Source organism: Hippoglossus stenolepis, chromosome 20, assembly GCF_022539355.2.
Source record: "Hippoglossus stenolepis isolate QCI-W04-F060 chromosome 20, HSTE1.2, whole genome shotgun sequence".
NCBI classification, from domain to species: Eukaryota; Metazoa; Chordata; class Actinopteri; order Pleuronectiformes; family Pleuronectidae; genus Hippoglossus; species Hippoglossus stenolepis.
Genome location: NC_061502.1, coordinates 11,970,630 through 11,986,271, shown reverse-complemented (window position 1 = coordinate 11,986,271; position 15,642 = coordinate 11,970,630). Strand labels below are relative to the sequence as shown.

General features: G+C 40.0%; 1 protein-coding gene across 1 annotated transcript; it reads right to left on the bottom strand.

Annotated features, from left to right (window-relative positions):
• Window positions 1-4,139: 4,139 nt before the first annotated feature.
• On the bottom strand, window positions 4,140-12,214 carry prkg3 (protein kinase cGMP-dependent 3). The gene is made up of 21 exons (XM_035144275.2): window positions 12,127-12,214; window positions 11,329-11,391; window positions 11,058-11,184; window positions 10,704-10,870; window positions 10,438-10,551; window positions 10,007-10,112; window positions 9,714-9,777; window positions 9,300-9,377; window positions 9,058-9,146; window positions 8,388-8,453; window positions 8,179-8,226; window positions 8,049-8,090; window positions 7,826-7,940; window positions 7,020-7,156; window positions 6,832-6,921; window positions 6,318-6,459; window positions 5,963-6,126; window positions 5,493-5,609; window positions 5,327-5,389; window positions 5,049-5,124; window positions 4,140-4,727 (listed from the first exon to the last, which is right to left on the bottom strand). The coding sequence occupies exons 1-21, from the start codon at window positions 12,212-12,214 to the stop codon at window positions 4,641-4,643; spliced, it is 2,043 nt and encodes a 680-aa protein (XP_035000166.1). The 3' UTR covers window positions 4,140-4,640.
• Window positions 12,215-15,642: the final 3,428 nt, after the last annotated feature.

Genomic DNA, 15,642 nt, shown 5'->3' with positions numbered 1-15,642 from the left:
TTTATTTTTTCATTCCTAGTCATCATCTCTTTGTGTTGTGAATGTTGTGTTTTCCTAATTCAGACTCGTGTCTGAAGAGCTAAACTGAGTCATTTATTCAAAAAGAAGCTCCAACAAAATCATTGACAAAACTTTAGAGTTTAATTGAAGAGTGTGACTCCTCGAAGAGTTAGACTTCCTCGATTTAAATGTGATTACTGGCAGGAAACCAAGAAGGGCCTGCTTACCAATGTTTGATGCCACTGCAGATACAGTTATAATGTGCTACAGACAGCTGATATCTAACCATGTCATTACTTTGAAAGGGAATCTAAGAGCTCTTTCACATTGAATTTGTTTGGTCCAAAACGTCAGACTTCTCAGTTTAGTTCAAATAATAATATCAGGTATGAAAGGTGCCTCGGACCCTGGTTTGGATCAATGGATGAAAATTTTGCCCGACCAAAAGAGGTGGTCTCCTTCTGGATCAAACGAACCACAGATCAGTTCAGTTGCTGTGTGAAAACACTCTTTTGGATAGTTGGACTTAAAGTTCAGGAAGAGGAGACAGCATTAAACAATACAAGAAGAAAAAAGAGAGAGGAAGTGTCAGGATTGGTTGTAATTATCCCATAATGTTATTACAGTGGCAACAAAATGAAGAGGTTCACTCATCTTCTCCATTCAAACAGAAAGACTACTTATTTCCATGCACTTTATTAAAAAAAAGGTTTCTGAATATAATAGCCGAATTAGGTAGATGCAGCCCTCCCAGATCATGATGACAGGACATATATAAGTCGTACAAAAGTCTTTAGTCTGCTCCCTAAACTGCAACGTGACGTCTGTAACAAAGACGTGAGTCTTATTTTAGATCATGGTGGAAACGCCCTTAGATTCACCACTGAAAGTGTAAAGCCCAGTTCAGCAGGATCCAAAATCTGACATTTCAGCAAAGCCACAAAACACCAGGCTGCATTGTGCAACAGGTTTGAGGAGACAGGGGCGTCAAATGAGTGATTGCTGTCAACTTCTTCACTCACAGCAGATCAAACACACAGGAGAGTGGTCTGTGTTAAGTCTGGGGAAACACAGAGAGGAAGAAACCTCAAAGGAAATCTCACACATGAGTTGAAACGAGATGAGAGTCCTGACTCTGCAGTCACAGTGAAACACGGGAGAGGAGAGAACAGAGAGGAAGAGCAGCTTCCAAAGACAGAATATCATCAAATATCAGCTTTCAACTTTCTCAATTATATTATATTTCCTGTACATGTGAGCTTGGGGTTGGTGGTGTGTTTGTTTGTTTTATATAAATAGTTCATTTTCATTGCTTTAAGAGATATCGTGATACATCTGACATGGAATGAGAAGACAGAGGTTGACGTTAATGTTTTCTTATTTATTTTTGGTTGCTCATAATTAATGTCTGAATGATATGATGAGAACATGACATGTTGCTCTGTGTATGCTGGATGCATGATTATGCAACTGTTATCTGACATTTGCAGTTTCTTTGGTTGTAGCCAACCAGTAGAAAATCTATGCTCTATGTAGTTTAACATTGAATATTTAATTGTTTTGGTTCTCATCAACTTTCACTCTCATCAACCCACTGTGCACTTTACCTACAACTACTGCAACTAAAAGACAGGAAGAAAGACAAGCAGACATTTCTTTAGCACCGGTGGAGACCAAAAATGGAGCTAAAAGAAAGGGAATATTGGTCCCCTGCTAAAAACCTCACATTGTTTAACTTTCAGATAGTTTGATAGCAGCATTGTAGATAGTAGGAGGTTTTAGTTATTTGACATCAAAACTGCTCCTTCTCTGCAGAACTTCTTTGCAGTCTCCGGTCATAAAATGCCAACACACAGGAAATTTGGTATAAAAGAGCAAAAAACATAGAGTGCCTGGTCTGTATTAGTCTTTCTTAGAAAATGGATGCGAAGGACAAACATTTTGGACAACATAAATCCCTGCAGGTCTGTAGGCGACAGCTGATCATTTATCAGAGCTGCCCACACACAAACAGAGGCACACTCAGACGCCTGGGACACAAGTGACAAGGCAGAGCAGGGAGCAGTAATTCATCAACACAGGTGTAAACACTGAGAACAATTCACTGGAGGCTGCTCCGACGAGAAAAACTCGACCGGGAAGAGCGAACAGAGACAAACCAGGTGAGAGGAGAAACAGAGGAACCTGCTGTGAGTCAAATGATCCGCTGCAGGAGTCAGACTGAGCACAGCACGCATTTTAAATCAGGATCAAACTGAGGATAGTCACAGAGAGAAGTCAGGATCAAACTGAGTTGCCTGTTGCTGTGTACAAATGTTCAGGAGAACATATACTCCGTTATGAAATATGTAAAGCATACTACCATTTGGTGGTCCAAAAGAAAAGCACTATTGCTGCTGTATGAATAATTCAGGAGACCGACTGGCAAAAATGTACTGTGGTCTCTCTCTCACCTTTTCTTTCTTTTTTGTGTATTAAACATATATTTAGTGAAATGAAACCATTTTATAGACTAAAGTCCATTGTCGCATCAGTGCATTTCTCCACTTAGTTCGACGTCCTCCCACATTCCAAAGACATGAAGGTTAATTGGAGACACCCAGTTGCCCGTGACTACATTACCATGGACACCGATGGTCTGACTAAAGACCTTATAATGAAGAAGACATTATTTCAGTTATGATGTTTACAAGAACATTTCATTCATATTCCTGTTTACATATTACATAGCATCGTCGGATTATGACTCGGGTCAACTTAGATTTTCAATTATTGCTTATTCCAAGTGTGACCGTATTTGGGTTAAGGTAATTTAGAAATGCAGTTTACACGGTTGTGTCTTGTTGAGACTATTGTCTTAATCCCCCCCCCTCCCGCAACAGTCAAAGGATAATCAGTATAGATACGTTATGGATTGATCTCTCAACCCTCAACATTATTTAAAATGTTTTAACACTCCCATTACTCTGCTTCATTATGCATATACAGTATTTACATCTGTGAGTCTGGGGCGCAGTTGGTACTTTTTTGGATGTTTTCATTGGATTTCAGCTTTATCCTTTAATCCTCTTCTTTGACGTCATATTCTCTGCAGGTAAAACAAGTTTGTCCAAAATGAAAACTCGATCCTACGGGCAGGCCAGCAGGAAACCACAGTTCACTGCTGCGGAGAGATCACGTTGTACTATACCATGCATCCTCTGGGCCTCTGCTGTCACTGCACTAAATTCTGGACGAGTTATAGATGTTGTGTATTTTTTCGGCAGGAGGGAAACATCTGGCAGCGTGTCTTTCCCCCTATGGAACATATGATGGCTTTCATGTCCTGATGTGGAAAACTGATCTCATCTGTTGATTCCCATTCAACGGGAAGGAAGAGGATCACTCCTTCCTCCTGCCTTAAAGGGTGCCGCTGTGACGGACAGCTGAAACCCTCCAGAGCCTCACAATCAGCTGCAACCAATGTCAAACACATCAGATTAAACCTGTAAATCCCTCGCTCTGTCCCAGGCTGGTTTCCTCACTGATAACATCTTTATAAGCTCAATATTTCCCCTTCATGTATTCTCCAACTATATCTCACCCCTAATCTCCAAATACTTTTACTGCTCGCTTCTGGATGTACTGTATGTGTGCGATTTGGCCCCCACCAGCAAAAGATATGCACTATTGGTTGTGAGCTAAAGTCGGGAAAAAACTAAGTATAAGAGCACTTTTATTTACTAAACACGAGTCAAGTTGAAATTTTTCATCAGGACAGTCTATGATCTTTTTAAATTGGCTTAAGCTGAAGCAGACTTTCCAAAAAGCAAAGATAAACTCTGAAAAAAAGTGACATTTTACAATAAAAACACAACTTTAAAAAAAACTAAAGCATTTAACAGCTGTTAAACACGTTTTATCTCTAAAAACAAACAGAACCAAAAGAAGAATGAACTTTAAAGTACAACACAGATATGGCAGATGTGGTAGAATTGATTTTTCAGTTCATATTAAGCCTTTATTAACACTTGGACTGGCGTTTTATTCTAATCAAGGATAAGCGTTAGTATTACGGTGGCCCTGAAGTTCAAATCACAATAACATAACATAACAACAAATGAGAAAACACAATGGTAAATCAATAAAACACAAAAGCAAATAAGCTTAAGCTAAAGTTTTGTTATTTGCCATTTTCTTATTTGTTGTTGGATTTCATTTTTGAGATTTGCATTGTGTTTTCTTATTTACCGTCATTGTTGTATTATTTACAGTTGTGTTTTCCCATTTGTCGTAGTGTTTACTTATCTCTTGAGCTTTATTATTTGCCATTGTGTTTTTTGGTTTGTTGTTGTGGTTTGTGTATTGCCGTTGATTTGCACTTCAGGACCATGGTATCATACGGGTGATGTTATTGTCACTTGTTCGTTTGGAAACGAAACGTCTTAACCACCTTTCACCACCCGTCCACATATTTCTGGCCACTTGCCTCACTACATAAAGTCGAAACAATGGAGCCATGATAAATATTTTTGAGAAATTGTGATTCCCTTCAGCTCCAAAGAACCAATTTATCATGATGTGGGTTATGCTGTTTCAGTGTAGAGCTCCTAGAGCTCCTACCATCATCAGGCCTTTTGATCTGTTAAAAATCAGCAGGATCAGAAGTCCCGGTCCCAGCCGGAGAACTCCTCCTCGGCCTTGCTCAGGTCCAGAGGGAACTGATCAAAGTTGATGTAGCAGGGGCCCTGATGGAGGAGAAAACAGACGTTTGACTGAGAAATGAGTCTCGTGGGATATTTCTGTAAAGCGCAGCCACATAATCCTGAAGAAGCACACAGGCAGTGTTTTAAAGTTAAATTCGTTATAAATAATGTATTTTTTTTTCACTTCTTTAACCTTTATTTTGGGATAATTGAACATTTCAAATTGCAAATCCATGAAACACAGAAGATTTGAAACCACACTTTAAAAGTCTAAGAATCTTAGCTTCTGTTTTTCTTAAACTGACAAAAAGGTGTAGAGGAAACACTCAGTGGAGGAAACCCTCAGCTGGTAGTTTGACTTACCTTTCGTATGAGTCGCACTGTGGGGGCGTCGAGTTGACCCTCCCGCAGTTTGTGCCAGTTCATACTGCTGAACCACCTGAACAGAGAAGAGTTTCATACTGTGAGAGAGGACGGGCATCATTCAAACCAAACTGAGAAGCTCAGTCGACTCTAGAGGAACTTAAACTGCAACAGGCAACTAAATACAACCACAAACACAGGTACATATACTTTAATTGAGGTCTTTGCCTTGTTTTTTAATTAAAACCTCAGGCTATATTACACGTTGCCATGGTTACCTGTGATGCCGGACATCTTTGATTCCATTCTTGGTGTTTCCTAACCTCTGACCCGGCCGAGGTCTGCAAACAAAAGTACGTGAATTGGAGACGAGTTTCCACTATTAAAGAAACCATAACAAAGCCAAAGCATATATTAACATATATATGTCTGTGTTGTTCTCACCTGCAGAGTTTACTGATTATGGACTTGGCTGCCTCGCTCAGATAAGGTGGAAACTTCAGCACCCCGTCCAATATTTTTGCATAAATCTTCTGGGGCTCTGAACTTGAAAAGGGAGGACTGACAAAAAAATAAAACAATATTATTGTTATTTAGTTTTTTAATATGAATATCTTACAATATGAATTAAATGTCTCAGAAATCATCTATGTATGAGCTCTCAGGTTAAACTGAACCTGTGACAGCAGACTACGAGAAGAGATGTGTTTCACTGCTGCCATCTACTGGTTGGTATTAAGAGACACTCAAGACAAATTTGTCTGACTCTACTGTCACAGAATCCTTGAGTTTTGCTTGAAGATTTATTTTTTCAAAGTTTTATCAAATATATTCAAGACAAAATCCAAATGAGGCAGGTGTATTAGTATTAGTAAAAGTATTAGTAAAAATATTTGTATTAGTATTAGTTGTACCTTCCCACCAGTAGCTCAAAGATCAAGATGCCAAGGGACCAAAAGTCGACTGCAAAGTCATGTCCCTGGTTCTTGATGATCTCTGGAGCCATGTACTCAGGAGTGCCGACAAAGGAGTAGGTTTTCTCCCCACGCACCAACTCCTTAGCAAAACCAAAGTCCACCTGCACACACACACACACACACAAATACACACATGTTATATGCAGATCATACATAGAATGGAAAACCCTGCTGAATGGAAAAGCATAGACAACTCTATCACATTTTCACATTCAGATGCATTACAACTTAATATTTGATTTGCACTTTAAAGCTTGTAGAAATAAGTGAACAGATTTCTTCTTCGACTCACTAGTTTGATGTAGCCTCTACCGTCCAGCATCAGGTTCTCAGGCTTCAGGTCTCGGTACATGATGTTCTTCTTGTGCATGTAGGCATAGGCCTCCACCACGCAGGCAGTGCAGAACACAGCGACAGGCTCGTCGAAGCGCCCTCTGAAATCACAGACACACGTTTTGATTTGCTTTCAAATTAAGCTATTACATCCTAACACCTTTTTTTGGCTGCTATTTTCATTTGTCTGGGCACAAGCTGCTGCTGGGAATTGAAGTTTATTTCATTGTTGCCACCACTGTACTGTATGTATCACATCAGCGTAGGCTCTACAGTGACTGTCTTTCAATTTGTAATTTCACTGCAATTTAAGTGGTGATCTCCAGATGCCCCAAAGGTAATAAATGAAGTTGGCTACCAATGAAACCATTAAAATAAAATTGCCTTTCTCTCAGAATATCCTATAATACACAATGAGGAACAAAGATGCCAAATACACTGCTTGAAAAATGTCTTTTCATCAGTTTCCTCACACTTCTTTGAGTTTGGTCCAGATCTCCCCTCCGCCACAGAACTCCATCACCATGTAGATGTATCGTGTGTCTTTGAAAGACGCGTGAAGCCTGCACTCGCACAAAGAGAAAGGAAAAGCAGAATATAAATGATTCACTGACACGTTTCCGTGCAACGTTCATGAATGATTCCAGTCGCTGGCAGATACCTGACGATGAAGTCACACTGGGTGGCTTTCAGGATCTTCTTCTCAAACAGCATGTGCTCCTCCTGTCTCTTGGCAACAATGTGCTTCTTGCTGACTCGCTTCATGGCGTAATATTTCCCATGATTCACAGTGGTCATCTTAGACATACAAAAACAATTGGCACTACTTTATTGTATCCTATAGATTTTCATACCAATATCACACAGAAATATAGGATGTTGTTGGTGTCAGTTTACGGGAGTTTTTTGGTTTGGAAATTGTTTTTCTTCAGTTTACAAGTCAGCTGATAAACTCAACTAGTACAGTTCCATTTTTCTAAATATCATTATATTATTATATTAGTTTAACCAAGTGTTTTTACTGTCAGCTAATATTTAATTTGAACTGGGTCAACAGGGTCAGTCATTTGTAGACTGCAGCTTTGTTAGGTACTGTATGCAAATTATACAGGAGGGGGAGAGAGGGTCAGTTTTCTTGTTATTCATTCTTCCCTTATCGTAATAAAATCATCCAGGGGAAATGAATACAATTTATTTAACAGTACTTTTCTCAAAAGTAGAAAGTATAGAAGTATAGTAGAAAGTTTCCATGTTATCATACAGATAACTGAGTTCCCTCAGTAGCTGCCAGTCAGTGTCCGATCCCTTTCATTTCTCTTACTGGGCCCGAGTCTAATATACTTAAGTTTAAGGAGGATTTAAGTTTTTCTCAAAGTGATTTTTATATGACAACAACCCCAGTGAGGTTATGGGTGAGAGAAGTGATGAATTTCCCTTTTTAAGCAACAGAGAAATAAAAACTCTCACCAGCTCAACCCGTCCAAACCCTCCGACTCCGAGTGTGACCGGTTCTCCTTGGTAGCGTCCTTCCTGGTACAGCACAGAAACCAGATCCTTAAACCTCATGGTGGAGACTGTGGGACTGAGGAAGACAGAAACATTTTAGCTAATGGGAACTATTTTTTATTTCAAGGAACTTGTTTGTGTGATTTATGTGATTGTGTTTCGTTTTCCATCCACAGCGACTCACTTTGTCTTTTCTGGAAGTTGTGCCTCCTGCAGCACTTTGGAGCTTTGGAGTAAAAACCAAAGGAGAGTCAATATGTTTTAATCTTAGCGAGATGGAGAGAAGACTAGAAGCGATGATTTATGATACGTACTCATCAAACAGCTCCAGGTGTTCTATGGGAATTGTCTCCTCGAATACCCTGCAGTGACAAACACACAACATGAAAACAAACACACGGCGACAGAGGACAAAGACCCTGGAGGAATTTCCCTTCAGGAATCTTTAACTGCAGCCATGAACAGGAACATCACCTTCATTTACACTCAGAGTTTAATGTTAATCATTTAAAGTCACACTCACTCCTTGTCGATGGAGAAGCAGGTAACAGGGCCGTCGGCAGTGCAGGTGGCTGTTCTCAAAACTTCCCTGTAACAGGAAACACATTGCCAACACAAATCTTGCATCTTAGATCAATGACATCTTACATGTGTAATGTTTTGTTTTCCTGCAACAAGACTGTCGATCTTGTCGAATTAAATATAGCAGATCAAATAAAAAAGAATATTATTAATATTAATACATTAATATACGTCTATGCAGAAAAGTTTTTCCAGAAAAGTGTGGAAGTATTGCATATTTATTTATTCATTAATATCTTTGCTGAACAAATCGACATCTGAATAATCTTGTTAAAACAAATAAAGATGCTGTCTTAACACACCAAGATACAAGCAGGATGGTATTTTATTTTTTTATATAAAGTTAGTTTCATCTTCATATAATCAAATCAATATGTACTTTACTAAACCGCAGATTACAAACTGTATTCTTGGTTTTTAACAAAAAAAAAGAGTCAAGCACCAGTAATTTTGGGAAACTTTCAAAACTGGTTAATTTATTAGAGCAATTTAAAGTTCTGCCAATGTCTGTTACACTAAAAACACATGGAAGCAGCAGACCAGGGTGCACAAAGCGCTGGATGTTGCATAAGACAAATGTCCTGAGGCATGTGTTGTGTTGCCATGGTTACCGTATGAGGGCCTGTTCGCCGAAATGCTCCCCTTTCCCCATCCTGCGAATGTGCTTCTGAAGCCCGTTCACGTTCTTAGTCACCAGGACCTGAGGGGGGGAGGCCATGGAGGTCATATATAGTCAATGCACAAACATTGTTGCTTGTTTGACAGGGAGTGCAAGCTTAAGTGTCCACACACACACACACACACACACACACACACACACACACACACACACACACACACAATGGTGTATTACCTCTCCTTTCAGGATGATGTAGAATGTGTTCGCCTCAGCTCCTTCTCGAACTATGACGTCTTTGTCCTGGTACTTCACCTAATGAACACAACACATAAATACACATTAAGAGTCACTTTCACATATTATCTTATATTATTATCTTATGTTTGTCACGCAAAAAATATGTAATTACGTGCAAATAACAATAAATGCAAATCACAGAAAATGCCTTTAATCCTGAATATTGTAATTCAACATTTTAACATTTTGCAAACTGGAAAAACATTCTTATATTTAGCACGACTATATATATAGGTCAGAGTTTTTTTTTATGTGTGTTTTATGAGGAGTTTTACGATCTCAGATGCAGGTTAGAATCATCACAACTTGATTTTTATTGTCCTTGCACAAGAAGATAACATCCTGACAAACCTCGTCCATGGAGTCAAGGATCTTGGACAACTGGACAACATTCAGGTCCTTCAGAGTACGAGACCTGAGACAGAATACACAGAATAGAGCTGAAGGGTCAGAAGTAGTTGTTACATGGTCCATTAAGCAAAGAAAAAGAATTGCAACAGTGTTTTGTTGGAATTTTATGGTTGGAGGAGACCCCCCAAATTATGAGAGTAGAGCAACATGGTGCGATAGTAGTTTCCAAAATGTTGAGATTAAACATGCTGATCTTAAATCCCTACAGCAGCTTGTCTTTAGAGTAAACTCACGTCTTCAGGAAGCCCATAAGCTGCTCACGTTTCTTCTTGGACTTGTTGGTTATGATCGTCCTGTAGGTCTGACGCTCCATGCACCACAGACGCACCACCGTCTTTGCTGCGACGTGAGTGATACAGTCGTTAGCAAAGAGAATGATTGATTAGTCCTTGATTAGCCCAAACTCCACTGCACACTGAAAAAAGGAAATTGTTTACCAACATTTTTCAAATTAAAGTCATCAATTGCGTTTCAATAAGTTAAACAAACTTTATTCATCTGCGTGCTACCAACTGAAGGGATTTTTTGAGTTGGTCCAACAGTTTTTTGTTTTTTCAGTGCACACACACGAGTAATCCCATGGAGCCACATATAGTAGATCACACAATAAACTGCTGTGAATGGCCACAGTATAAAAGTAAGCTGTCCCATTACAGAGGCTGACCTTTGACCGTTGCTGTCCGCTTGCAGTTGTACAGGATGGCGAGCTCCCCAAACACATCACCGCTGGTCAGAGTTCGGAGGTCCTGGCCCGCCTGGGTGACAAGGAGCTCCCCAGCTAGAGAATCATGTGGAATTTTCAATATATTTTAATGTATTTTCTACACATTATAAATATTGCATAGATGCTTCTTCTTGATAAAGGGTTTTCATGTCAGATATAGTCTTAAAATATCATGTTCAATTGTATTGTTTTACACGTGTCCCCACCTGCCACGATGTACATGCTGTCTCCTTCACTGCCCTCTTTTATAACTTCCTTGCCCGGTTTGAAGTCAGACACCACCAAGAGGTCCACCATCATGGCGGTTTGTTCATCGTCCAGGCGGCTCAGGAAGTCGTTCTTCTGGATGGATTTCACGATCAGATTCGTCTCGCTGGTTACGGGAGGTGAGAGGGGTCATGTTGAGTTAAGGTCTTGGGAAGAGCTCCCATGAAACAAACAAACAGTTCATAGATTATATACATGTTTGACATGTGCTGGAGAGTCACAGTGGATTTGCCAAATCCTGTGCCGTCTTATTAAAATGGGATATTCTCTCATCAGCAGCCCTGATTACCAACCTGACAGTTTTCTTGACCCCGGTGCCTGTAATCTCCAGGTTCTCGCGTATTGGCTCGGAGGCAATGACGGCCGCACGGCTCTTCCTGACCTGTGGTTCAATCTCATTACCGCTGTTGGAGGGGAACTCTGCAACGGACAAACACAGTCACACTAATAGAGCCTTTAATACTGTAAACGGCTGCCATGTTTCAACCAAATGTAAAGTCAAAGTTCACCTTTGTTATACGTGTGTGTGTGTGTGTGCCCCAGCTTCCCACATTGGCCTCTTACCCAATTCATGATATTGACTCTGCAGTTCCTGCAAAAGATTTTCTTTCTCCTGCAGTCGTTGTTCTGTGAGGGAAAAAGCAAATGTCAGAAACAACATATTCTCGGAGGATAAATGTTTTCATTTCTACAGCTTTAAGGTTTGTGTCCAGTCATCGGAAGGAGATGAAGGCTGTAAGTTGAGGCAATTGTTCAAATAAATGTTTAACAGATGAGTTGAACGTTTATTCAAGAGAAGTAAAGTTGATTATTAGTGAAGATAAGTGATACAATTTAAAAACAATGGTCTACCTAGTACGAAAACTGAAGTACAATTGCTGGCATTTACAGTTGGTTATCTTAACTTGAAAATGTGAGTCAAAATTATGTGGAATTTGTACATGTGTTTGACAAGAGAAAATATGTTTTCTTGAATGGATAATGTAACATATATTATTAGTTTTAACCCAGAATATCCAGTTTAAATGTTGACACATCATTAATCAAACAACTTGTTTAACTTAACTTTGTGAGTGGAAATAAAGCCTATTTTGAGTTTACTCTTGTTTTTAAGGCAGCAATTGAACTTAACTTATTAAATTGAACCACCATGATAGTTTGTACACGGTTGAACTTTCTCTCTCCATTTGAGAGTTTATTGGCCAAATCTTTAGCTATTGTATTCCCCATGTTCCTAAGCAACTACCTATGTACCCATTGATCTTAGGTACAAGTGGGAATCCCATGGTACATTGCTACATCACAGTTGGTGACTCCACTCTATACTCCATAGTTATTCTGTGATGTTATGTCTGTGCTCACCCAGGTCTGTATTTTGCCTCTGCAGCTCCTGGTTGATCAGACATTGTTTTTCCAGCTGCTGCTTCAGGTCCTCCAGTTGCTTCTCCATGGCTGCAGAGAGAAAAAATATCCTGTAAATATCGCAATCAGACAATGCTGACTTTTTATATTGCAACATTGCCATTTCAATGACATCCTCAAGACATAATATATACATTATATGATGACATAAGCCGTAGAACTTGTCTCTAATGTTATTGGTTGTATAAGTTAATGCATTACTGCACTATATGACTATTACATCATTCCTCGCATAGGATCATAAGTATTTTTTGATCTATACAATCTCTGTAATCCTTTATGATGTAGACATGCCTCATATACCTTTTGAAATATACATGAGGTGATTTTGTGATTTCTTTGTGACTTTTTCATAATATTACAAATTTTATGACGTCATACTGTAATATGAGACTTATGTTTGGTGGGGATTCATATTTGCAGATTACTAAAGTTTATGTAAGAGAATTTACCTAATTTAATTATGGTAATTATGCTGTACATATATTGTATTCTTCTCCTCAATTTAGAGCTGGACCTTTATAATGTGGCACATGCATCTAATGTGAGTGATGTTTAACATTGGTGGAGTGATATGGTGTAAGATGTGATGTGCCACTCTGGTTGTGAGGAGTTCAGAAGTTCTGCGTTGTCGGATTCGGACGTCAAACGTGTGTGGAGTCAAACAGACAAATCTGTCCCTGTTTACCCACAGATCGAAAGTAAGTTGGTTAAGGCAAAGAGAAAGACCTGTCTTACAATAATAGCTTTGGATTGCCTCTCCATTATTTCTGGAGATATCATGGAAATGTTGTTGACCTGGAACCCGTTTTTTAAACCGATCAACTCCAAAAGTTAATCATCTGGAAATACCCTCCTAAGCAATATTCCTACCAGGTTTGGTAAAAATCTGTCAATGTATTGTTGAGTTATTTTGAACATATACACACACATGGGCGAAAAACAAGACCCTGCTCCTGGCAATGGTGGCGCAGAGTAAAAATAAACATACAGGAGGGGAATCAACAGAGTGTAGAGTGAAGTGTGTACAACCATGGATAGGAGGTTTAAACTACGCATCTGGACACAGACAAAGAACACAGTGACAAACAGCTGATTTGTGTAGAGACAAGCCTAACAAAGTCCTAGACGTCATATTTAAACAGAATGTCACTAAACTGGTGCCTTTTTCACGGGGAACTGAGCTCTGCTGCTGTGCCTGCACACAGCAAGAGGCCCGCTGAATAATGCACACTAATGATGGACAGTCAACGGGGTGCTTTCTGAAATGCTGTCGCACCCTCCCAGCATCTCCTACAGATCTATTACCTCTCCAATGACTGATAACGACACAAAAACTGTCAAAATAGTCGAAAACTTTTCATTAATGGCTCCCTCGTTGCAGAATGTGTGTATGTGCATTACTTTATTCTTTATGCTTGTGTGCTGCTACAATAATGTGTGACATTAACCGCCTCCGCTGTATAATTTTATTGCAGAAATGTGAGCCGGCAAACAGCAAATGTGTGTGTGTGCACATGTGCAAAAAAAAAAGACAGAATCATCAGTACTGTTGTGTGTGACAGGTCAACCAACATCGCCCTGGTAACGAGACGTCCTCACCTTTTTAATTTGGCTCAGATGATGGGGCTCATGTTGACAGGGCAAACACGACAATCAACACAAACACAAGGCCGCTGGTTGTACAATTAATTCACCAAACATCCACCTCAGCAAAGTTTGCGGCGATCAATCACTGTGCTCGTCACATGACCCCGGTTACCACCTCCTCACCCTGAACATTGAACAGCTCCGAGATTAGACATGATGTTGGATCATAAAGTCGCCGAGCAACAAACTGTGACGGGGAAAATATAAAATGGCTCCTGTCCCACCCGTGGAGAAGAATGTGCCTTTATGCAGACGGTGCCAAGAAGTTACGATGTTTAAATAATACATTTACAACATCATACTTTCCATTACACCTATGATTGGCAATCAAGAAATGTCCACTGCATAAAACCTCTGCCTGTGTCGTTGCACACAGCCATTCAAATTTTACTGGAAACATAATGGCAACAAAAAAAGGTTGCCCCATCATGCTTGGAAGTCAATTGTGCCTCTGGGTGTTTTATTAACCCGTCGTCAACGCACACAGAGACAGAGCAATGCACAAACACAATTTATACGCTGTCGAGGAACTTGCAGCTACAAATTGGGCACCTAGAGATGATAACCTTTAGTTCCTGCTGGTCAACTATTTAAGCTGCTGTTAGTTTAACCCTGCACTTTTAGCCCGGGAGAAATAAAATAGAGACTTTATACCCAGAAGTAGCTGCTGGTTGTGTGTCAGCTGCTTTATTCTTTTATTACGTGATGCAATGACGACAGATAAATGTCTAATATACGCGTGTAGTTTAGTCACACTTTTACTTTGACACTTTGGAAGTCGTAAACATTCAGATAAACAGATTATCATCTGGTTTATTTCAGGGGAAAGAATGAGATGAAGAGAAATAAGGATTTGCTTTTCTCAGCAGGAGCATGATGCTCGAGCGGGTTATTCAGATACAGCCAGCATACATTACACTCTATACTCCCTCATTACTAATTCATGGACAAGTGTAGCTACAGCTGGATTCTCATAAGATGCTGTGTAACAGAAGCCTGTGCCTGGTGCGATCGTGCATTCATTCACGGCAGGTCAGAGTTTTTAGCACATGCAGAGCCTCGTCTTTTTTACTTGTTAAAATTGTGATTGCGATAACTTAAACACCACATACTTGAAAAAAAATATGTATTTCCCTGTTTGCAAGTGTTTAAAGCTGCACTTTTAACACTTGACAACATCTGGATCTGCAGCACAGACTCAACATAAAAGTGCCAGAAAACCTTTACATGACCCAACACCCGAATGATATGAATCAGTAGACTCACCTGCAGGCTGTGTGTGATCACCAGAGATGAGGAGTTCCTGCCCGAAGCCGCATGGATTCCAGAAGCTGAACAAATAAAATCTCCCTGGACTTCACTTTCGAGTTCCACTTTCAGTCGTACAGAAGTATTTTTGCTTCGTACATAAGCAACTCCTGCGACCTGCTTGACCCCCAGATTGACTAGAGACCGTGCACACCTGAGCAGACACCAACATGCAGCCACGTCTTCAGCATTGTCCTCCTCCTCCTCCTCCTCCTGCTGCTCTTCCTCGGCTTACACAGCCATGTCTGCTCTTCTCACATATATATGTTTTTCAGTTTTGTGCTCTCGCACTCTCAATTTTTCCTCTTCTTTCTCTAACTGTCAGTCTCAGCAGCTCCTGGTGTTGAATCATTAACTGTGACCCGCGGCTCCTCCCATCACACCAGGTAGAGGAACACAGACAGGAGGAGGAGGAGGAGGAGGAGGGGGAGGAAGAGGAGGATGGAGAATAGCTGAAGTTTGGTGGAAATACATTCAGCTCAGCTGACAGTGTTTGAT

Coding starts and splice junctions, on each gene's coding strand:
- prkg3 (XM_035144275.2), bottom strand. CDS start 12,214: ATGGAGAAGCAACTGGAGGACCTGAAGCAGCAGCTGGAAAAACAATGT. Junction 6,460..6,831: donor TGGACCAAACTCAAAGAAGT/GTGAGGAAACTG, acceptor CTGTGATTTCAG/AGGGCGCTTCGACGAGCCTG. Junction 5,610..5,962: donor TTTGAGCTACTGGTGGGAAG/GTACAACTAATA, acceptor TTTTTTTGTCAG/TCCTCCCTTTTCAAGTTCAG.